General features: G+C 37.6%; 4 protein-coding genes across 10 annotated transcripts in view; 2 read left to right on the top strand and 2 right to left on the bottom strand.

The window, feature by feature from the left end:
* Nucleotides 1–10,076, top strand: part of syt7b (synaptotagmin VIIb) — a 103,769-nt gene extending 93,693 nt beyond the window's left edge. Inside the window, exons 7-12 of the mRNA XM_055154321.1 lie at nucleotides 3,080–3,206; nucleotides 6,462–6,729; nucleotides 7,109–7,278; nucleotides 7,556–7,670; nucleotides 8,021–8,220; nucleotides 9,972–10,076. Coding sequence (XP_055010296.1) covers nucleotides 3,080–3,206; nucleotides 6,462–6,729; nucleotides 7,109–7,278; nucleotides 7,556–7,670; nucleotides 8,021–8,220; nucleotides 9,972–10,076 — 985 coding nt within the window. The remainder of the gene's footprint in view (nucleotides 1–3,079; nucleotides 3,207–6,461; nucleotides 6,730–7,108; nucleotides 7,279–7,555; nucleotides 7,671–8,020; nucleotides 8,221–9,971) is intronic.
* A 5,074-nt stretch (nucleotides 10,077–15,150) lies between these two features.
* Nucleotides 15,151–16,603, bottom strand: sdhaf2 (succinate dehydrogenase complex assembly factor 2). Its single transcript, XM_020939035.2, has 4 exons — nucleotides 16,443–16,603; nucleotides 15,823–16,040; nucleotides 15,562–15,671; nucleotides 15,151–15,459 (listed from the first exon to the last, which is right to left on the bottom strand). Exons 1-4 carry the CDS (start codon nucleotides 16,467–16,469, stop codon nucleotides 15,329–15,331), a joined length of 486 nt encoding a protein of 161 aa, XP_020794694.1. The 5' UTR covers nucleotides 16,470–16,603; the 3' UTR covers nucleotides 15,151–15,328.
* A 197-nt stretch (nucleotides 16,604–16,800) lies between these two features.
* On the top strand, nucleotides 16,801–19,739 carry LOC110173058 (cleavage and polyadenylation specificity factor subunit 6-like). Of its 6 annotated transcripts, XR_008632326.1 has the most exons (10): nucleotides 16,804–17,161; nucleotides 17,260–17,436; nucleotides 17,582–17,685; nucleotides 17,767–17,918; nucleotides 17,987–18,302; nucleotides 18,396–18,484; nucleotides 18,597–18,744; nucleotides 19,225–19,409; nucleotides 19,486–19,554; nucleotides 19,630–19,739. XR_008632326.1 is itself a non-coding variant. In XM_055154868.1 (9 exons), exons 2-9 carry the CDS (start codon nucleotides 17,114–17,116, stop codon nucleotides 19,394–19,396), a joined length of 1,206 nt encoding a protein of 401 aa, XP_055010843.1. In that variant the 5' UTR covers nucleotides 16,801–16,877; nucleotides 17,097–17,113; the 3' UTR covers nucleotides 19,397–19,739. The 6 variants fall into 6 exon arrangements, 4 of the variants coding, with proteins under 4 accessions (XP_055010843.1, XP_055010842.1, XP_055010844.1 ...); XM_055154868.1 differs by having other exon boundaries at nucleotides 16,801–16,877; nucleotides 17,097–17,161; nucleotides 19,225–19,739; XR_008632325.1 differs by having other exon boundaries at nucleotides 19,225–19,554.
* Nucleotides 19,740–19,884: 145 nt separating this feature from the next.
* On the bottom strand, nucleotides 19,885–20,799 carry polr2l (RNA polymerase II, I and III subunit L). Of its 2 annotated transcripts, none has more exons than XM_020939032.2 (3): nucleotides 20,641–20,799; nucleotides 20,315–20,420; nucleotides 19,885–20,123 (listed from the first exon to the last, which is right to left on the bottom strand). In XM_020939032.2, the coding sequence occupies exons 2-3, from the start codon at nucleotides 20,407–20,409 to the stop codon at nucleotides 20,015–20,017; spliced, it is 204 nt and encodes a 67-aa protein (XP_020794691.1). In that variant the 5' UTR covers nucleotides 20,410–20,420; nucleotides 20,641–20,799; the 3' UTR covers nucleotides 19,885–20,014. The 2 variants fall into 2 exon arrangements, with proteins under 2 accessions (XP_020794691.1, XP_055010845.1); XM_055154870.1 differs by having other exon boundaries at nucleotides 20,315–20,439; nucleotides 20,641–20,778.
* Nucleotides 20,800–24,309: the final 3,510 nt, after the last annotated feature.

Below are 24,309 nucleotides of genomic sequence, written 5' to 3'. Positions count from 1 at the left end.
TGAACTAGGACTGAGCTGGGACTGAGACCGGGACCTGGTTTAGTCCTGGTGTAGTCCTATTTTAGTCCTGGGATCAGACCTGGTTCGGTTCCGGTCTGGTCCCGGTCTCAGTCCTGGTCTCAGTCCTGGTCTGGAAATAGTCCAGCATCGCAGTTTAAGTCACGGAAATGGAAACGGACGTTATCAGTTTTTTTCTATTATTCATTTCAACACAAAATCAAAAACTGAAAAAAAAACTAATCGTTATCTATTTTTTTATTTTGTTTTTAGAGACAAATAATGAAGAAATTTGTGGGTTTTTTTCATTTTCTTATTTTTGGTTTTATTTTGAAAACAAATGAACGAATGATACATAGATTGTTAACTTTTAATTCAGATGTATTTCCTTTTCAGCTCATAGTGTATATCATGCTGAGGTACACACTACACAGTTTTCCTGACAAACAGATACACAAGTTTTTAACAAAGTGGTAACAATTGAATCTTGTAAATGTTATATAGTTTCCTTTTATTATAGGGACAAATCTTCAGCAGTTTGTAGAGCGTTGTTTTTGTATTTGTGGCATTTTACAACTTATTTGCTAATGCTATTTTGTTGAATCTCATAATGCAAAACTAATAGATTCTAGTTGGGTCGGGAATAGCTCTAATCAACTTAGTGATAGTGATATTATAATATGTCTAGCACTGTAAACAAGTATTCAATCATTTTCAGCCTCACAGCCTTATTATGGGGACTGTGCTTGAGTTTTGTTGGGTGATTTATGACATGATTCACTGCAGCGTACAGTACTGTGCCTTATCCAGATGTGTACAGTGAAAGCAAAGGAAATGTCTTATGCAGTAAATGTAAACAGACTGTCAAAGATCCAGGCCGTGTTCATCCCGTGTGTTGGGCGTTGATTTAGTAGACTTCGATGGGCTGTCATAGAGCCAGCCACTTCTACAAGTAAGCATTTATAGACTCTTTGGCTGGAGACCCATTTGACAGGCATATACTTTATTATGGTTGCTATAGTCAGCTGTGAGACTTCATCCACAAAGATGCAGCTACTGTAGTCAAGAGATGTAATCCAAATATGCATATTTAAGTTACGATTTGCTAAGTCCAGGTCTCACATGAATATCAGTTATGACATTATTATGCTGAAGCGAATAACACAGATTAGACTTTAGTACCGACTTGACAGGTATTTAAACTGTACTGCTGACTGTGTTAGAAGAAAGAAAATGAACGCTATTTTGAGTGAGATAATGGCTTCCAGACTGGGACAAAGTATCTTTACTACTCAAAAAAATCTGTTTCAGATTCAACCAATGAAATGTCACTCATGATAACTTACCTTTAAGACTACTTACCTTGTGTGAGTAATTAGTCTTTAAATTTTTCATTCATTTGTTTTATTTATCTTTATTCAGCCTTGCAATATCAGTAATGTATTTAACAAAAATACAGTTAAGTCAACACATGGGTAAGTAAGAGCATGAAGAAGACCATATCTTATTATTACATGCCTCTCTTAACAAACAGAATGAGACCATCATTACTCCAACAAAAAACAAAACAAAACAGTTTGACATAATGGTAATAGCTGTGATATGCATTCCTACTGCTATACCATCACAAATGTATCCATGCCACAAGCTGTCATATACTGAAAATACATAACATCACAAACATGTAAAGGCAAAAACTTTAAAATATAATGTATTTGTAAATCAGTCAACATTACATTTATAACGTAATTAGTCATGTTCTAATAATGTGATGTCTGTTTGACCTCGTTAGAAGCTACATAGTGGGCTCTGGCTGACTTAACATAGACTTTGAAATTATGTACAATTTATATGGAAATTAGCAAATGAAAATACATATGCTTTATTTTTAGCAGTACTATTCATGCAGAAATTGTGGTACTTTACTTTATACTGCTTTTCCTATCTAAACAAGCCCGTATGCCCTATTGCACTCTATCCACAGTGAGTTAAAGTTTATCTTGCATAAATAATGAAAATGGCAGCAGCAGTTTGATGGACTGGAGCTTGTGGGAGTTGAGTCAGTGCTCCTGTCAGGTGCTGTTTGTGACCTACCTTGTGTTATGTAATTACTCTGAGGTAACACATTGTTCCCTTATGGGCTGGAGGTTAATATTAAAAGCTGTAATTTCACCTTCATGTGAATATTGTGTTTTGATGTGTGTGTCTTTTTATCGCCAGCGTTGATATGCAATTTTGGTCCTATTTTCTGTACCCTTGCAACGTGTCACTCAGCTTAGTTGGCCTGCTTTGGGAAATCCGAGGTTTACCCAAATCTTATCTTTTATCTTTTGTTGTGTTTCCGACCCCTACCCTGTCTGTATTTTCATCTTGATCTCTCGCTTAGATACATGTTTGTTTATCTCTTCTATCTCTCACTCTATTGAATCTATGTTGTTCCTTATTCTAATCCTTTGAGCCCGAACAAAGGCAAATCCTCTCACTCATTTTTGCACACCAGATAAACTTTTAGCGTTTCCTTTCTGGATCATCTTTCTTAAAATAATCTTTTACAATTTGTGTTTTACAGCTTATATGAAAGATATCCATCCACCTCACTGACTCTTTATTGTTGTTATTAAACACAGTAAGGAATTTGATCTGTCTATATGCCCGGACTGTTTTCTGCATTAGTAACGAGAAAGGTTTAAGCATACTTTGTACTTCAGCCAAAAATCTTTCCGTCATGATCCAAATGGGGTTGTAGTCTATGTCCATGTAGTTGTAGTTGTAGTTGTATAGTTGTAGTTGTAGTTGTAGTGGTTGTTGTTGTGCTGCAAATGATCAAATAAACTACCACTACTACTAAAAAATACTGCTACTAAACATAAAGTTGGAGAGGAGGATCTTACATAATTCAAATTCTGAGACAGTACAACATTTTATGCATTGTTTGACTGCATAAAAGTTTTAAGTGTAGACATATAAATAGGCATATCCCAGTTTACAGACTTCTAACTGCCAGAGCCAGAGTCACTCATTTGTGTCTGTGTGGAGTTAAACCATGTATGTTTACCATGTCTGTTTACCTCTCTTACAGCAGACCAGGCAACAAACCCGGCAGCAGCCCCAGAGGTCAGACTCCAGACGAGGCCGGGCGTCGACAGGGTCAAGAAGGCCACTCGTCAGGCAATGATCTCGCCAACTCAGTCACCAGCGACATGCTCATGGTAAGTCTCAAAGGGGAGCTTATATTAATATTTATTCCATTATTTATAAAGACTTTTTCACACTCACCGTTCACTTTGTTTTCCATAAACTGCTTAAACAGATACAGGTAACGCTTGTTTAAAATGTTGTTTAGTCCTAAGGTGTCCTTTACCCAGTCCGAGGAGATATTTTATTCTTCAAAAAAAAAAAGAAAAAAGAAACAATTATTCTTTCTTTTCTACTTACTTCGGTTGTTTTGAGTGGTCACATTTTTGTGAGACAAATATGTAAAACTTTCTCAGGTTCTCATTTGTCTTTATTTAGCATATACTTAACAACAAGTGCATTTCTTGACACAATCCTTTATCCTGGCTCGGGACTGGCACAGAGTACTGTATAAGAATGTATATATAAGAGTGACATTGTTTGTAGGTCTACTACAGAGGAATATCCAACTTGACATTCACAGTGTGACATTTAAGTTCCTGAGCTCTACTGATGGATTTCACATTTTTGCCACAGAAATATTCTGTTTGCTTTCATAAAAATATGGTGGGCCTTGAGAACTGCATGCCTACACCTTACAGTACCACTCAAGTGTTCCCTTCTAAGTTGCTTCTCCTACTCACTTCACTTTCATTGCCCAAGAGGAGTGTCCTTACCACGGCTCTTATGACACCTGTGGGCCGGTGCAGACCCCAGGCACCAGCAGCAGCCCCCTGTACTGGAGACAGTGGGAGAGCTTATTCAACAGGCTTTGGTAATTAGCGGTAAGAGAACATGCCGTGCTGTGGGTGCTGTGCACGTACACAGGAGCAGAGATGTCTAAGAGGACTGTGTAATTATGTAGGCCTCATGGTGAGTCTGAGGATGGCACAGCGGTGGGGCTTAATGACTATACTCGTTCTGGGCAGTGCTGCCAAAAGGCAGCTATATCTTACACAATCTTCCCTCTGAAGCTAATAATACTTATCTTGCACATTTGAGCTTTTATAAAAGTAATGACGGGATATAGCGTAGACTGGAAAATGAAAAGTAGGTTATACATAGTATTACTGAAATTACATTAATAGATTTAGTCCATATGATTATTCAACAATATGAAACTAACAACGAACCATTCTAAACACTTTTATTTGTAAAATTATGTGTATTGTAAAGGTCTGATCATGGTTATGAATAGATGCTTTAGCACTATTCAAATGGAAAGCTTGAGAGACTGATAGATAGACTGTAACAGAATTGCAGCCTGATGATTTTGCCAAACTTTATTGATCCACAAAGGAAATGGACAAAGTAGGTCATTACAACATAGAGAAAAAAAAAATAGTAAGAAACAAAAACATAACTTTAAAATAATTTAAGTAGAAAATATAGCAAAATATACAAATATACAGACTTGTATATGTAAAATTAAATATTGTAATAATAATAAATTATAGGTGGACTGTACTTACGGACAGAAAATAATAGTTGTCCTAAAATGGACTGGAATATCAGTTGGTAGCTAATCAAATTTAAACAGACTGAACAATATTACACTTCAATTTGCAAGTCACAAGCTGTTCTTGCTTACTGTTATTACGATTATGGCAATGCCAGTATAACAGAAATAAAAATTTTTGTGAGATTTGACAAGATCACTGATGCCCTATAGTGGAGTATACTGTCCTTCGGGCTCCATAGGGGGCAGAGGTAGTGGGGGAGGTTCATGGAGGCCTTGCCTGGTCTTGCACTCTGACACCTCCTTCATTCTGTGTGATGCTCGCATAGGCAGGACCTGCACTGTACTGCCTGTCTCTTCATACCTCTCATTCTCCATGGGTTTTATGTGTTTTATTTGTTTAAACAGGCATGGAAACTCTTCTCACCTGGCTTTGGTTACCTGTATTTCGGACATTTTGTAATGGAATAAGAAGTGATGACATTAAGAAAAAGAGAACTGCAAAATATGGCTGGAAAGCAATTTGGTCTGGGCTGCATAATGAGATGTGATAGTTTTGAGCACGGGGAATGAGAGGGATCGGTCTGGACGTGGGAATATAAAATTGGATATTACATTTGTGGAACTGCTCTTTGAGTAATGTCTCTACAGTAGCTCTTTACCATCAGATAACACATCAGAAACTAGATTTCTCTCCATTGCCACAAGGCTAAGCCACCATCAGTCAGAAGATCGCTCCTGCTGTAATAATCAGGCTCTCATCTCCACACTGCATGTACACATTTCGCCCCTGTCACACCAGAGAGGCGGCCTACATGACCTATAACATTAAGCTGGTCTTCAACTTCAGAGCTGCCTTATTTTCTGTGTTACGGCGGATTGGATTTTTACTGTAATGCCACCACTCAGATACCCTGCAAGTGTTTCATCTGTCTGTGAATATGCTATGCACTCTACAGTCTCTCAAGAGCAGCACTATCTGATTCATACTATATCACTTATAGAACTCAGATAAAGAGCCACACTGGTAAAAAACGAGTATGTTAGTCAGCGGTTTGCTCAGCTTTACGGGAAATCTGGGACCATGTTGTATAATATAAATGCCAGTTTATGCAAATTGGTTATTACAAATATGAAATATTATATGTGAAGTTTATATGGAAGTCCTTGAAAGTAGTCCGTGGAGTGTATAGCTCTTGTACGTTTTGTTCCAATTGAATAAAAAGGTATTGTCTGTACATCTGTAGAGCTAGGGCTACATTACTATCGTGACCTTGGAAACTTAATTAATTGACTCTTTTTTTGTTGCTTTATCTGAAGTTTTAATCCATATGTGGTCTCAGCAGTAAATTTCATTTTCTCAGTCGCCATGGAAGTGGTGCACCCTGTGCGTTGTATCAGCTCAGTGCATATTTAGAAAAGTGAAGACCTGGATATGAAGAGGCTATGAAAATCAATAGACTGCTGTGTGTCTATGACATATACAGTGCTCAGTGCCCACATGATATCATGACAGTGATTCATCATTATTGATTAGAAGTAATTTATGTACTACTATACATGTGTAAAACATGAATACCAATTGTATAAAGTCCATAAAAATAAAATAGATTTTACATTTACTTTTACATATAACTGTTTAAAAGGAGTCTGTGTACTCTGTGCCCAGCCTGTATGGTTTGAAGTGTTGTGAGGCATCTCTTTTGTAGACCTTGAAAGTACAAGGCTAAGGGTTTGTCTTTTTTATTTTGTTTTGCATTATGATGAATGACTTGCTTTGTAAGCATTTGAAGCTTTTATTTCCAAGCATAATGACTTGATTGTTTTTCAGTTATCTCCTGGTTCAGAAGAGGACGACCATGAAGGTCCAGTGGTTGAGAAACTGGGCCGGATTCAGTTCAGCGTTGGATACAGTTTCCAGGACTCCACGTTGACTGTCAAAATACTCAAGGGCCAGGATTTGCCCGCTAAGGACTTTTCCGGCACTTCAGATCCGTTTGTAAAACTATACTTGCTGCCGGATAAAAAGCACAAGTTGGAGACAAAAGTGAAAAGGAAGAATCTCAACCCTCACTGGAATGAGACCTTCCTTTTTGAAGGTATGGCGATTTTTTTTTATCCCATATATCTTTTAAGCAAGTGTAAACCACAATTCACGCTTGGCTGTAGCTTCTGTTAATTGAGTAGGGTTTAGTGGGGTACTGTTTTTATTGCAGTAATTGAGCAGTTGTTTAAATATAGTTGAAATATCTGTATGTAAAACCTTTACCCCATTTGGGCCCACCTTGAGCATTAATATAGACTTGGTTTGGCACTATTCTAGTCCTGATTTAGTCCTGATCTAGTCCAGGTTTAGTTCTGGGTTCAGTCTCAGTTCATTTAGCATGGTAGAAAGCATGGCAATGCTCAAAGAGGTTTTGTAACTGATGGTGCAATTAGGCAATTTAGGACACATGCGAAACGAATTTCTGTTTTTAGGTTTTCCATATGAAAAAGTGGTCCAGAGAACGCTATATCTCCAAGTTCTCGATTACGACCGCTTCAGCAGAAATGACCCCATTGGAGAGGTGTCCATTCCACTGAACAAGCTCGACCTGGCCAACATGCAGACCTTCTGGAAGGAGCTGAAACCATGCAGCGATGGCAGTGTGAGTGAGAGGGGGCAGAGATGTGGGGGGGGAGAGAAGAGGGAGCGGAGCAGGAAGTAATGGGTGATGTCATCGCTGGCTGTCTTGGATGTCCCTGGGGACCGGTGGTGTGTGCTGGTGGGAAAGACGAGATAGTGAGGCAAAATGGAGGAGGAGGGTGGGTCGGGGGTGGAGGGGTGACAGGTGGATTGAAAAACAGACAGACAAACACACAGCATGCAAAAGAGGGGTAGACAATAAGATGGAGCTGTGATTGTCTCTGGTCTGATATCTCCAGGGGAATCGCGGGGACCTTCTGGTGTCTCTGTGCTACAACCCCACAGCCAATACCATCACTGTGAGCATCATTAAAGCCCGAAATCTTAAAGCCATGGACATCGGAGGCACCTCAGGTAAAAATACTAATACAATCAATTATAATCGAGTGAATTTCAAGCATTCATTTAATTAGTAGCACCACAGTTAGAACACAGTATTCCTTGGAAGAGACTCTAATCACTGATTGTGGCTGTTTGCAACAGGCAGGGCTGGCATGAAGATGTGTTATGTTATTGATTTATTGTGGTGACCTTTAAAGACAGGACACAAAAAGTAAATTAATATATTTTTAGGTGTTTAATCATTTTTATATTGATTAACCTAACCATAACCACATAACACATCAAAAATAAGTCACAATGTCTTATATCTTATCCCTGTAAGCTATCACTAAACATTCAACCATCTTTACTATTGCCCTCAGATCCCTATGTGAAGGTGTGGTTGATGCACAAGGACAAGCGCGTGGAGAAGAAGAAGACGGTGGTAATGAAGCGCTGTCTGAACCCTGTGTTTAACGAGTCCTTCCCCTTCGATGTGCCCGCCCACGTGCTGAGGGAGACCACCATCATCATCACCGTCATGGACAAGGACAAGCTCAGTCGCAATGATGTCATAGGAAAGGTATCTCCTCACATTTCTCCTGCTGCTTCCTCTTCTTCTTCTGCTCCTCCTCTGGGGCTTCTCACAACATCAACAGCATGAGAGGCAAATCACACATCCAGTCTCTACTGACCCCTGCTGGGAGCAAATGTCTGTCAGGAATATATCCCAGCTGTATAAAAATAGATTTAGACATTGCATTATGCAACTCTCAGAGGGATTCACAGAGACGGTCAGGCTCTCAAACATGTTATGTAGTAATAACACTGTGACTCAATAAGATTTAAATCACAGTCATATTAGGTGGTGAAATATGTATGGTACGGTTTAAAAAAGGATTGCAAATATGGAGCCTATTACAACTAATTAAAGGTAATTAGCGCAAATGAAAACAAATTAAAGGTGATTATGGGGAATGAACCAGGGAAGTGATTTTACTAATCAGGTGTGCGAATATTCAAATGTGCTGTGGAATAAGTAAGAGACTTAAAAACAAACCATTTATAACTAAAGGCATCTTAGGTGGCTGCAGAGCTGACCAACACTTGTTAGACCATCACATAAAGTTACTATGGTAACTGAGAAAAGCTTCAAATTAATGTATTAATTTAACTATTTCTAAACAAATCCATGTAACGTATTATGCAGAATTGGGACTATACTTTATTCAGATTACTTCTAAAAGAAAAGTAAAGAAATACAATGATTTGAAAAGCCATTAGCTGGCATGAATATTAATGATCAGTCAGTTGTATTCACACATCTTGAACAGGATGCTGACACATCCTTTGGAATGTGCTTTTATTAACACATCTCCCCCTGTGTGTGCTACATGAATGAGCCTACAGAACAGCTTTTATTCACAGACATGTAATTGACTTGTAGGAAGCTCAGATAAATTATCTTCTTGCATGCACCAGTCAGGCTTAAAATAAGTGGCTGCTTTTCACAAGTGAAAAAGCTTGTACTGTGTGACATAAACAAGAGTTCAGTATCAGCTTGGTGTGATCTTTTTGTGTCAGTAATAGTATTCCATCTTCATTTGTGTGAGTATTCTCTCCACTAATGGTTTCTTTTGTGAGTTAAATTCAGATTAGGTTTCTGCTTTGTATTTTCTTTTGCAGAAAGCTTCACACCATTCCAATATGAGGTGGGAATAGTAGATGGGACCCAGTTTTACTAATCCTTGGGTTTGGCCCATATTGGTGCACCCTGTGCAGTCACTCGGGACCAAAGCATCATATGACTATCCTCGAGCTGTTGATTTAAGTACTGTCAAGGGCCCTCAGATAATAAGCTAAAACGATTATTTTAATGTTGTGAGATAAACATATCTGCGCCCCCAGATATGAGAATGCAGATACATATGCTTTTACTGATAACAATTGTAATGGTGACTTATTGTCTTATGTATTCTAAATTATAGCAGCTCGGTAGGTGAGTTCTGGAGGTTCTGAACTTTCACCTGAGGCATGCCCATGCATACAGAGAATAAGAAAAATGTGTCCTCTATATGCAGGTTAAGACACTGGACACCCAGGTTCACAGTTATGATTTTTCTCACCCAGAGCGCATAATAAATACAGTTCCTTTAACTGTGGATTGTATATAATTTAGCACCCAGTAAAATGTAAATGTATTAAACAGCAGAGGACGTTGATACTTACATACTTAAATGCTTATAAAGTGGAGCTATAACTGTACAACTGAAGTCAATGTTTAGAGGAATTGACGTGTGTGTCTCATCTTATCCTTTCTGCTTCTGTCCACAGATTTACCTCTCATGGAAAAGTGGCCCCGCGGAGGTAAAACACTGGAAAGACATGATGGGGCATCCTCGCACCGCTGTGGCCCAGTGGCACGCCCTCAAAGCCTGAAGGGGATCTCTGACCCACCAGCTTACAGTCATCTCCGCTCATAAAGTGACATGTACCCTCCACCCTCACCACACCTCTGCTTTAGCTGTCTGCAGATGTCATTTCTTTGTTCTCAGGCCTTTGATATTTCGTGCCCTCATTACACCCCTGTCTAGCTCTAAGTCCCACCTGAACACCTCGATCGCAAATTAGAAATGTCTTTGATCACTCACCCCTCTTTTACAGGAGCACTCAAATCCCCCATGGCCTTCTCTCTCTCCCCTTCATAACTGCACACTTTAGTGGGACCATTACCTCCATAGCCACCATTGAATATCAATCGTCAACCAAAAAATGGATAAATCAAAGTCAGACCATATGTCCTGTTGCGTTTTTACTGTCACTGCCTAGTCTTGAAAAACCAGGAAAAGAAAAAGATTTGATGATAGATGGACCTGATTTGTTGATCTCGTTCTGTGGCGCCATTGTAATAATTCTCCATTGGCTGGAAACCCTTTGTTGTCCGTGCGTACTGTGGGTGATGTGCTGTAATCCCAAAAAACAGATTTAAACTTTTGGATTCTTGACAAGAAGTGTAAAAAAATAGATAAAATATGGAAGAGATTCGTGTTGTCTTTTTTGTTGTTTGCAAAAGATGTTAGGGAATCTTCTTGTTCTTCCAGTTGAAGACAATAAGCAAAAAGTTCCAACTAAGAAAGTGGACACAGGGCAAGTGGGGCTGTTTTGGAGTTACACAAGAAGGTTTTAAAACACAATGGTCCCAGTATTGAGAATAAAATAGGCTGTTGTATCACTTTATAGATGTGAAGATAGTTGAAGGCTTAGGGAGGTCACTTTTGTTTCTTAAAAGTGAATCAAACTGAGTCAGAGAACACAAAGGAGGTGGATTAACTCAAAAAGACATAACACTATAGTTTTATTCTCGCCTACCTCCCTACAATTCCATTGTAATAATAAAAGGCTCTTGAATGTATATGTCTAACTTTATGTAAAATTAATTATTGATAAAGTATTTTAGAAATTGAGGGGTTCATCCACCTCTTATATGGTATGGATATACAGTACATATTTTCTTACATTATATTTTATCCATATACTGAACTATAATGAAGTTATAAGGATTTGTCACACTTCCTCTGTTTGGAGTCACAGGTGGCTGAAGCCATTCACGTAAACTGAACAAAATTCTTACCCCTGATTCACTATGGCAATTTATAGTAAGAGCTCGCCAAGAGGTTTTGGATAGTGAGAGGTACAGAAGAGAGACGATGTATGCTAACTTACTGCCAAGTGCCCCATAGATATTTATGTTTTAAATGTAACATATGCTGAAACATTTAGTTTTCTATAAGTGCAATACACATCAGGGACAGGTTATGCTTACTGACAGATTTGTTATAGAAATGTCCAAATGTTCATTCTTTTACCTTGCCACGTTTAGCTTTACATTGCACATAAAAAACAAATCAAAAGGCAATATTCTTGTCATGACCACGTTCAGTGTGACCTCCCTTAAGTCCTGTAGAAATGTACTGAGTGAATCCTTCTAACTGAAGTAATAATACCTGGGGGAAATGCTTTTACATTCCACTGTTGATGTATATGTACTGTGTGTGTGCGTGAGTGTCAGTGTTTGAGTGTGATTGTGTTAACTGTTCTTTAGGTTCTTCTGTGTGTATCTGCACTGACTTCCAGTTTAATACTGACCTTTGTTTACCAGTTTTATTTTGTATGAACTTTATGAACCTAAAATGTACAGAGAAGTATGCTGTTGTTTTGTTTTGTTTTTTTTAATTGTCACATCTGAAGAGTCACTTGACTTGTTGATATTGATGCTGGACCAAACCTCTCTTCATAGCAGGGTTTATTTCTTTAAGTGTGTTTTATATTCAAATACATCTACAAATAGCAATGGTTAACAGTATCATGCTGATGTTGTTTTTCGTATCACAAATTTCTAAAGCAGCTACTAATATTCTGTCCTTTATTTTTCTCTCTGGACCAATTACATGGGCTGGTGCCAAAAATTTAACATAATAAGACTACAGCTGACCACCCCGCCGTGCACACATGCTTTCTGGCACAAAATGTCCAGTGTGTGCCTTATAGGAGCCACGCCTTGCCCCTCGCCTCTGTGTGTGGGCGGGACAGTGGGAAAGGTGGGTGAGATATAATCGTCACCTCATTGCATCACTCAGCTACATCTCAGGTCAGAGCTTCCCAAAATAAACCGGGAACACAGTCGTCTGTCTGTCCTGATGGCTTTGTAACAACGGCCCTGAAGGTCACGCACAACCACAAATCACAAAACAAACAAACATATATTAAGTCAGAACAAAAGTAAACACTGTAAACACTATGTAATTTAGCAAAGCATTACAAGATAAACAAGAGATACCAGTGACCACTGTTTTAAGCCTTCTTCATTAGTGGAGTAACATTTGGTACAGAACTAAACCAGGGTATTTTTCTAAGATGAAACTTTAATCTTCTCGTTTGCTTTATGGTGATTTTGTTCATAGTGTTAACTTCATTCATTTTGGTCCATACATTTTCGTCTGGTGCATCTTGGCAGCTTATATAATATTGTGATCACATTTTGCATTTGTGATTCATAACCATAGCCTGTCTTATATGTAGATTATGTCTCTTCTCGGGTACATGTTAACAGTGGAGACTGCAAGAAAATTGTAATTTGAGACCTGGCCTTCAGGGTCATTGTACTTTGTGCATTAAAATGTAATACATTCCAAAGACCTAAGAAGTCATTTTCATTCAGGGTTTGGTGGCATTGGATTTAAATAAATTAATCTACAATTGTCACTATAATAATCACTAGCCAAATACTACAATGTGGTAAATCTTTCGTGGTATTTTTGAATCTCGGGCATTCTTCTTGGGGGCAGTACTTGAGACAAAGAGAGGTTTACCAGCAACATGTATTTGATATAATGTACAAATGTATGTGAAGTGTATGAAAAAAGTGAGTATTGACTGGGCTTGTTGATATCTGTGTCTTTGATATCATTCAGCCCCCCTTTTCCACTCTCTGTTCCCTTTATAGTTACACATTTGTGAAGTGCACAATGTTAATATCAACCATTTATTTTTTTGAAACCTGTACAGTGTATATAAAAATATAAATGTGTATATAAAACAAGATATTTCTGGTACATTTTGTATTCTTTAATTCAATCATCTTTGAGAACAGGTAAGTTTAGGGTAAGTATAAACCTAATGTTCCACGATACAAGTGACATCTCATGCCTATTGGCAGCCTTTAAATGTGCCCTACGTAACTAGTAACTACTGATTGGGTGTTTACCACCCACTCAAAGAACCATGATTTCATGATGTGCACTTTTAGCAGTAGAAATACCTGCAATTTAATAAATTCAAAATCAGGTCTATGCCATTCTTTGAAAGATTCAGACTAAGGAAATGGCATTCCTATAGAGACAAGCAAGTCGTGGTTGAAGGTCTTATATTATGCAAAACTCACTCTAGTAAGCCTTAAGCCATGTTATTGTGTTCTTACTTCATCAAAAACATACTCAAAGTTGTGTTTTGTTTCATTCACCCATGTTTGAGTTACCCTTTATTATTAGTAGTCCACATCTTCAAAGCTCATAATGCTCTGTTTCAACTTATGATGTCATGTAGTGGTAGCTTTCAACTTAATAGCTACATTTTTACCTTCTTTCCCAGTAGAAATGGGCAATTCCAGGTCTGAAATCACGCAACTGTTTCTAGTGAAGGTGTATGGAGTTTAAAAACAGATTGGATCACTTCCTGCCTTATCACGTGACATCACAAAGTGGAACAGTGTGTTTTCTATTTGAAAGAACTCAGCCTAAGTATGCAGGGTTTGTGTGTTAAACTTGTGAATAAAACAAAACACAGCTCCAAGTATGTTTCTGATAAGAAAACATAATAACATGTCAGAAAATAGTGTAATATGGGCTCTTTAATGTACTTAATCTACATCTACAGGAAAAGGTGCTAGACTCACACAATTAATACAGTTTTACTTGCACATCAGTATTAATTGTGTAAGTTAACTTGTGCAAAATCCATTTATACTAGGTCAAGAAGACTCATGAGGGGAGCGGATGGGGTTGACTAATTTGAAACATTCCTTTCTTCCACATAAGCTTATTTGTCATTTTTCTGGATGTTGTGCTGTTAGCTTTGGCTGTATATAGACAATAGAGAAAAGAACATGCAGGCGAGTGGCAGAGAGGCTGGGGATGAAACAGAGTTGGCAAGACATGAAGGCAGGCAGCAGTGGGGGATGACAGGAGTGACTAGCAGTGCAGCAAGTGTGTGGGCAAATGGGAAAAGCATGGGAAATAAATTACAGAGCAATAAAGACAGCCATGTAAAATCCACAGGTGGTGGTTTCATCCACGCAAAGTCAGTAGGTTATCTGTAAATAAGGAGTCTGGCTGCATTATTCTTACAAAAACAGGAGCAATATCAGTGACCACTATTTCTGATGCTATTAAAAATTCAAATTCCGTGACATTACGTAACCTGTCTCAGTGATGCTCTCTACATAGCATAGCTACACAACAGGCTTGCATTTCCATCATAATTTGTAGATTGGCTGCAAGTCATCTCATTCATTCAGCAACAATGCACCAGTAGACTTTGTATTAGGATTCTGAGCACATTTCTTGGACAATGGACATGGGGCATTCCCTCTTTATCTCAGGGCAATAATCCAATCAACTAACATGATGCACAGCCAATGATGCAAGTTAATGAGGAAAAGTGAAGAATTTCAGACAATACTATATTTTAATGCTAATTAAATACTCCCATATGGGTACATTTTGTTTTCCACATTTACTATTTTATTGTTTTTACTATTACTCACACCTCTAGATTTTGGAACACTAAGGAGAATTCACTTAAAATAAATCAGAGATTCTGGTGAAATTACTCATTAACTGATAAAAAGTGATCTGGCTCCCCCTGCTGCCCGTCTATTAACATGGCACACAAAATACTGGTAATAAAACACTCTGAAATGAAATAATGGGAATATGATGCAAACCTTGACAAAAGATACTGAGACCATCTATGTACATTTATTAAATAATACAGGGAAAAAACATTTTCATTGAACAGGAAAAAACTTTATATTTTTAATAACTTTTTTACAATGTATGTATACTGAATGCAGTGTAGGAGACAATGTCCTGACAATGTATTGGTCATTGTTCAGTCCTTAAGGTCTATAAAATTTACTGGATTTCCTTTTCCAGATACTCCAAATTGGGCGCATCCAGCCTCTGTTCATGATCACGGTTTTTGGTGAACTCCTTCAGCAAATCCATAACCTCACCTTGGTATACTTCTGGGGTTGGTACCGCTTCTACAAAATAATAAATACAGAAGTAGGCTCTTCTGAACACAATTACAAAACTTAAATATGTATCTATATATAATTACCAATTAATAAGAAAAAAAAACATACCTGTGGCCCAGTAGTAGATGTCCCAGTCATTGCTTGGTTCATTTATAATTCTGTCGTACTGTTGCAGCTGTGTCTCATTCATTGTGTTGAGGTATCTCTTTGCAAAAAGGCTACAAGAATACAGAATAACATTAGTGGAAAACATTATATTGTTCTAAAGTTGAGTCAAACTAATTATGCACTCAATGTGTATACAAAAGTCTGGGAAAGGAAAATGTGACTTTACGATCTAACTGAACATCATGTTGACAAGCTGCATACCTAAGCAAAATACAATTCTCAAGCATTCCTCTCTTGCGACTCTCGTAGAGCAGCCGTCGCCTCTTAATATCTAGGGGTTCATTGTGTTTGGCCTCCCACGGTGGTAATGGGATCTCAATCAAGTCCCCTTTAGTGTCATCTGGTGCAGAACCACGGTACCCACGGAATGAGATTGTCACTGCTGGTCTCCATACTCCATGCAGAAGCCCAGGAACAATCTTAACAACAAAACGAAAATAATAAATAAAATATATATGGTTAATACTATATGAAATCATCATTTACACTCCTAGAATGAAGCAAATCATTCAGTGTCTCAGAGTACATCAGGAGTAGTTACATCACATCCCACCGTGTTGTACAACAGTACTTGCTGTCAGTTTAAGTGCCCTCTAGATTCTAGAAAACAATCAGGAGGAAATAGTAGAGATAGAGATAGATTTCATCTCAGTTTAACAAAATTGGGATTAGAACTGAACAAAGACGAAACCTCAATCACGTTATTAATCATATTTCATTAACTTTAGCTAAAATATAGCTTAGCCACATGGTGCTAAAGGTTGCATTGTGCCCGACAGCGACAACCAAATACATATGATAGAGAACAAAGAATGGCTTACTCTTTTTGCAGCAATAGAAGACAGCATTTTAATCCTTTTTACTGCGCACTAATGTCCCTCACGTCTAAATGTCAGGTTGTTCGGTTGAATAACTCAAGATTTTTTGCGTCAGCTCCACGAAAGAGGGGCGGAACCATAGACGGAACCATAGACACTAAATGGCACTAGAACACAAGTAAAAGCGACAATAAAACAGACATTTACAAACTGTTTTATTCACAACTAAAAATAATATTTATGTGCTGATAGTATAATTAAGTATAATTTTCAGCCATAACACATCTCATCAAAAAAAAAAAAAAAAAAAAAAAAAAAAGGAACTAATGTTGTTCTAGTTTCGGACCGGTTAGAAATAGTCGACACACAAAACGGGAAAATAACATCTTTAGCATTTTTCATGTAAAGCAAGTATACATGGTCCCCAAATAATTTTGGGTCAGTCATTTAAATCGTATTGGTTTCATGTATTTAAGCTTTTATTACAATAAAAAGGCGACAACTGCCTGCTTCCAGTTAGCTAATTTTGTGAGACTAGTGATTACCGTAGTGTTAAGCTAGCGGGTTAGCCGAAAATGTAATGTGTTGTAAATGTTAGTATAAGTGTGCATCACCTTTTCATACCTAAAACCCTTAAAATACATTGATTAACTGCAGCAAAACACTCATACGGGATGACTGCTGCACAACCTGCAGCCAAAGAGCTGGATTTAAATGATGAGGTTAGTGTCGCAAATGCATACAATGAGTGAATCCGGTTTATCTAGCTACTACGTGTTGTTTTGGTTTTAAAAGTATTGAGATATTTTATCGTGTGCAGGACGATCTTTTTGACGCTGTGCTGACTGGGTCGGTGGACAAGGATAAAACATTGCCATCAACACAGAGCAAGACTGAAGTTAAAACAGATAATAATGCAAAGTTCAACCCACCAGAGACATCAAAATTAACGCCACCGTCCAAAAAACTAGGGTTGTATCTGGGAAAATTCCCTTGGGTGAGACACACATTTTGACATGCATGCTTGTGTATCAATGTATCAATTTTCCTGCAAACGTATATCAATTTGGATTGCCTTTCATATGCATGTGCAAAGTGTGTATGAAATTGATAGATTTTTGCTTTAATTAAAATACTTTCAGTGGGTAACAGAAGAAGACGTATTGCGGTTAGTCAATAATCTTGGTGTGCGGGATGTAACTGAAGTTAAATTTGCAGAAAACAAAGTGAATGGACTCTCCAAAGGGTGGGTGCCTTTGATTGAGCTAATAGTAATTATTAACTAAACTAACTAATTTATCTTTTCACTATTTAACTTTCATTTCAGGTATGTTAAAGTAATGGTGAGCTCTGAGGATTCAATGAAATTACTTCTGGATAAAGTACCAAAATGCTCTCTTGGTGGAGAAAAGATTATTTGTCGTTATGCTAATAACTTCAATCTTTCATTGTTTGAAGACATGGCCAAACAAAGTAAAGGTACAATAATTTAAAACATTTCATTATCATTATCATTTTATTTTGTCAATGCAATGTGCTTTCTTCAGGTGTTCCAGGTTTCCCACCACGCGCACGTTCCTATAACATGAATGATTCGGGCTCTTCATTTTTACCACAGAACCCGTTTGATTCTACTGTGCCTCAACAGTTTTTTCACCCATTTGCCAACACAGCTGATTCTGCACCCAACCCATTTCTAAGCTACCCACCTCCTCCTTTACCATATATGCCACCCCCACCCTTCATGTTCCTGAACTTTATGAATCCTCCTGCCAACCCCCCTCAAGATCAAAATGCAAATGTCGAAACTGCTGGCACATCGCAGGAGGGGCATAGCAGCAGCACACTGAACAGGGACGAAAAGTAAGCAACTGTTACTGAAGTGTTATTTAAAATCAAAATATGCAGACTAAAACATCACAACAATTTAACTCAACCTTTTTTGTACATTTTTAGAACAGATAAAGGTTTTGAGGAACTAATAAATAGGAATCGAGCAGTTGCTAGTACTGCCATCAGCAAGGCTGTGTCAGGAGCAACAACGGGTAAGTGAAGATAAGCATAATGAAGAAGTTATGTAAAATCATTGCACACTATGTCCAATCTAAATATCAAAGATTTCTTTGCACTTAAAAGGTTTACTGCTGTACATTTCAGGAGACTTGAGGGTGGCTATGGAAACACTTTTAACAGCAATTTCAATCATCAAACAGTCCAGAGTGTATCAAGATGATCGCTGTCAAGCTATGGTCACCTCTCTGAAAGACTGTTTAGTGTCCATTCAAGGAAGTTACGGCTTCAGCAGGTATGTACTAACAGCAGCATACTAGGGAATAGGGCTGCGCAGTTGATCGCAATTTCAGTTATTGCAAAAATCTACTTGCCAAGGCTGTCATTCTAGAACAGAACAAACTTGGGCAAGATCCGGCCCAGGCCTGTTGTGATGGGGCACAAGTTTAACATAGTGATAGATAACAGTAATTACTCTAGTCTAGATTAATTACTGTAATTATTTGAAAGGAATCAGTGCAATTTAATAAAATACTTGATTAAACAGGAGTAAAACACCAGAATTAGCCTATTTTTCTTCTGTAGTCCCCTGGACTTGTTACACTAATGATCGTGTTGGACCGGCCCTCTGCTGCATGCCACAATTCAAATATGAAAAATGAAACTTTTTACAAACACGTCTTGAAATGCATGGGTTTCTTGCATTATTATGATTATTATGTTTGATTATTATCAGTAATTGCATATTTTAAAGCTTAAGATTTTATTTCTATAGGCACAGTGAAGAGAAAGAGCGGGATAGACGGAAATCGTCAAGCAAAGAAAGACGACGTTCATCTCGGGGGGACAGAGATCGATCCCGGAGCAGTGAAAGAAGCAGTCACTCTAAAGAACGCTCTCGAGAACGTGACAGATACAGGGATAGAGACAGAGACAGATATTACTAAAACTGCCGTGAGGGTAAGCCAAATTGTGAATGGAAATCGTTGTCATTTCCTTCTTCACTAGCATATTGCTTTTGTTTTTTCCTCCTTAGACTGAGTTTATATTGTCGATGCAAAGACAGGATTTTATTTCTTCAATTAACATTTGAATGTACATAAAGGTGAGGCTGATTGAAAACCTACAAATGAGATATACCTTTATCATCTGCCCTCACAGTCCGTTTTATCTATTACAGTTGTAGACTTGATGCCAAGACATCAGGTTTCACTACTTGCATGTTCTACACACATTTATTGTAATAATGTAATGTGCTGTTTTTTTTTAATTAAATTTATCATAAATTGACATTTAAGTTTGAAGGTTATGATCAAATGTTTTGTTGGCAATAGAAACTTTATATTTATACTTTACATTTACATATTAAAATATAGTAGTGGACACATGCACACCTTTCATCTTGGGAAAACAAACAAGAAACCAAAGACATCAGTGATTGTGGGAGGGTTATTTATTCAACAAAAGCTGGTCATACTCTTGCTTAAATATCTATTGTAAAAATGTAAACTGTCCATGTAATTAATGTCACAGGTTGATCTTCAAGAGGCAGGGGGGGTCTTCCATTATTTTTCTAGTGGAGCATAATTCAGCAACTTTTCTATAAGATCCACGTGAGAAAGAAGCATCCTTCGACAGCAATATCTCTTCAAGCCCAGGGCATCAAGAGCGTCACTAAAAATGACAATATAATAGTGATACAGCACTTTACTGCATCTTAAAAAGGGTAACAATCCTATATAAACTACAATTATACAATTACAATAATGTTTTAAAGCAACCTTATTCGATCATTTAGAGCCTTAGGCCAAATAACTCAAACTAGAGGCTTTGTATTCAAAAACAGTCAAGGGTGTTCAACTTACCCCTCAGTATATTCGGCTTGGAGAAGACCGAGATATGGCTCCCACTTGTTACCGACGACCTTACCACAGGTGAAGCAGCGGATTGGGATAATCATGATCGCAGTTCCTACAAACAAATAAAACCGCTTCTATGATATTAGTAACTCGATTTTAGATTATTATTTCGGGCCAGTGACTATGTTTCGGACCCAGCACGAGCACAGTTCTCAGTTAACAATAATACCAAACATTCTGGGCATACAACATAATTTGGATGCGTGACAGGGTTAGCTTTAGTCACTAACAATGTCATGGTTGCTTATTGGAAATAGTGAGTCTGTACTTACCACCAAACCCAGTGTCGAAGGCTTCGATAGTGTTCTTGTGGTTAATTGAGAATAAGAGTTTTTGTCCAAATTAAGCCCTTTCAACTCTTGGATCAAACGCACGCTATTCGATCACTAGCGTCAACAACAGAGACTTCCGGTGATGTTAAAATGTGCATAAACAGTGTATCGTGTATGTTCACTATCGCCCTCTACCGACCTGGAAGGAGAAGGAGGAAACATGGCCTTGTGTGCCCTAATGTGACCATAGCGTTTTGGAATGGTACAAAACTTGACCATAACAAGCAAATTGTATTAGTTTCATTGTTTAATATGGGTATTCTTGCAAGATGTGTCTTGCAGTAAGCATTTTCAGCAGCAAAACAGCTGAAGTAAAATAGAGAAATTATAGTAGCGTGCTATGGATCAGTGGTTCATAACCCTTTTCCATATGCCTTTTTCTCTCTGTGAGAAACCAGACAAGCCAATCAATCTTCAATTTTTCTGGTTTCTAAAGATGGTATACTAAATTTACTAAATCAATATATTTACTAAAACAGAAGCAACATGCTATTCATTCATTATGATTTAAGTCCTCAGTAAAGTAGCCCTTGGGGACCTACTGTAAAACTTTGGGGGCCCCAAGTTGCATTCCAACGTATTCTTTTAAATTGGGATATACATGTACAATATTCAAACATTATACCTGGTTAAATAAAATAAATATAATAAAATTAGATGCTTCATCTTAAGGGGCTTTCTGCCGATATATTCAAACTCAATATTGAAAAATCTACAACACCATTTTTAGTTGGTTCACCGCCTTTAATAAACTTTGAATTATAGTTGTATTATACACTCATGGGGCAAAGAGGAGGCTATTGTTAATGACTAAAATAACACTAATATAGAAAATAACTGAAACAGTTTGCCATAATCATCATATACATCATTATAACCCACTTTTCAGTCACATCTTACTGCTACAATCTCACAAGCTATGACAGCATCTTTAAGGTCTTTGACTTGCTACAGTTCTTGTGCTAAAATGAGAAATCCTATCTGAATTATTGCATTCATACGCTGTTGAAATTAGGAAAATAAGTATTTTTGGTACACTGTAGTATACAATGCAAGATGTTATTTTAGAAATGACATTATGTCTTTTAAATATCTAGGGGTGTTATAACAAAATACCGTCATACTATTATAATTTTAAATACACTTTCTTTCTTCCAGAGACGTAAATAAATATGGAATGTAACAGAAGTTGTCAAACTTTACATTATCTGTTGATGCTATAGCTAGATGGGGTATGAGTATGTGTTTAGCAAGGTTCCCATACAAAACAAAAAGAATTATAATTCTTCTTCTTCTCAAGTAGCAAATACATTACAAAAGTTAAATGTTAAATTTATTTTAGCAATAAATATTGTCTGAATACTACCCATCCATGAAAAAAAACACAGTGATGGCACTAATGGCTGACTGACTTGCCACTGGTAAGTATCAACGTAGGTTGTAAACACACTGAGCTAAGTGAAGATGTTGTATAAAGCCTGGATGCTTTTGATCTTTGACATGTATTTTAGAGTAAAGTGTTTTGACCTGTTTAATTCCTGTTAATTTTCAAATATGTGTAGTTTAGTTAAATTTTTAAGACTGCATGCCAAGGTTTATTGATTTAGATAAATTTAAGCTTGCTTCAGTCTGCTTAATGGAGATTTATATGAGAACATTGTCCTACAATATTAGATTTAAAGTAGATTAGTAAAGTGAACCAAGTCTGTTGTGTGTGCAGTCAACTGCACCTCACATTATTTATTTTTTTCTGGTGAAAGAGTATTAATATTGAGTAGATTCATGCAAACAATTTTAGTGTTTATGCAGCTTTGCTCAATGTGTGAGAGATTACAGGACATGTACAGCAAGTCTTCATTTGTACAATAGTCTGTGAACTGATCACAACGTGATACTATAAACACATCTGCAAATATTGTATCTTTATAGGTATTGTAATAATTTGTTTTTACTTCCTCCTTGCCATTAGTAATACTCCCAGTAAGATGGCTCCTGCAGTGATGATGGCACCACCAATGAGATATGGTTTGAGCTGTTCAAAAGAGTCTGTGCCAGAGGCCTCTCCTGCAGCCTCCCCCTCTGCTGCTCCGTCCTGAGGAGGGGCGACCTCTGGCTCTGGGGTGGCCGGGGCAGGTTCAGGGGCCTTCTTGGGGGCCTCCTTCTTCTCAACCTTAGATGCTGCTTTGGACGCGGGAGCTCCAGACTTGGCCTTGGCTTCCATGGTCTCAGAGACAGAGGTGTGGCCAGTCAGAAGGACTCGGTAAGGTCAGCTCTGTGCTGCTTCACTAAAAGGAAACAGCACACATACAAGCAGATTATCTAAATGAGGCACGTGCACTGTATGAGCTCTGGTGAGACAGCATCAAAGGTGCATGTATTCACTGTCAGCAAGTGGTTGGGCCTAAACTGTGTGACCTTGGAACAAAGATAACACAGATAGGGACTGTCCAGTCCTCAAAGGAATAGAAAAAATTTAACTGTGAAGCAGCTGTGGCTTCTTCACAGGATATTACACTATTATATAAGAACATGGGCATTTTTTCTCTGAATTGCAGTTTATATGGAGCACATAGGTTTAATAGTTTATGCAGTTGCCAAAACTAAAATTTTACAAAATTTTACTAGAGAAATATTTCCCTTGATGAGCAATTGCAAAAATGTCTCTTGATCTTCTGGCTCAAAAACAAAATGGTATGAGTCATATGGATAAACAGAGAACAAGATGGAGGAAAGAACTGCAGCATGACTGCCTGAAAATGGGGTAAAATTCAAGTCTTTGACATGAATTAGGAGCATGTGCTGATGACTAACTGAGATTAGTGCAGAATGGCAAACTGTCTGAAATAAATGAGTGAATTTATCAGAAAGAACATGCTAAATTTTATAGTGATGTTACTGATGAAATAAAGGCTTTACATACCTCCTCAGAAGCTGTAAGGACTCAAGCAGGACAACAGATGTAAAGGCAATAACTGCAGTCGCAGGAAATGAGAACGTCCTCAATACAAGAAAATGACAGAAGGCGTTAGAGATGGAGGACACTGGGAGCAGAAGGGAGGAGAATGAGAGGAGGAGAAAGTGGGACGTACCAAGTGTGGGTTTGGATCGGGGTGGTTACAGTTTATGATGGAGAATATTGGCAATATGTATTATTGTGTTTATTATTTTACCCCAAAGCAAAGAAGGAGAAAGAAAGACTGTAAAATAAATACCCTATATGATATGAGAAATATATGCATAATTTCCAATCGCATAAAAAGTAACAATATAACATAATATCAGATGACCAATAACAATATTATTAGGCCCATGCAAGTAGCTGTGCCTTTTAAAGAACATAAAGCATAATGGGCCTAATTTAGTAGGCCTAATATAGATGTATTATCCACATATAGCTTATCTTTTTATTGATTAGGCTGCGTTATTATCTATCTCCCAGAACTAATTGTCTTACTCACCTATGCTATTGCATTAGTTTCCCTGCTAGGAAGTGCTCAAAAGCATAGTTCCCTGCAATTTAATAATTTCGTTAATATGTTTGTGAAGGTCTATTTGTTTTTTAGGTGTAGCCTAAATAGCGTAAATTTATGTCAAAGCAACAATATTGAT

This window comes from Boleophthalmus pectinirostris, unplaced genomic scaffold (assembly GCF_026225935.1).
Source record: "Boleophthalmus pectinirostris isolate CB_2022bp ecotype Guang Dong unplaced genomic scaffold, ASM2622593v1 HiC_scaffold_19, whole genome shotgun sequence".
Classification (NCBI taxonomy): domain Eukaryota; kingdom Metazoa; phylum Chordata; class Actinopteri; order Gobiiformes; family Gobiidae; genus Boleophthalmus; species Boleophthalmus pectinirostris.
The sequence above is the reverse complement of the archived record's forward strand: the minus strand, read 5'-3'. Positions and strand labels throughout refer to the sequence as shown.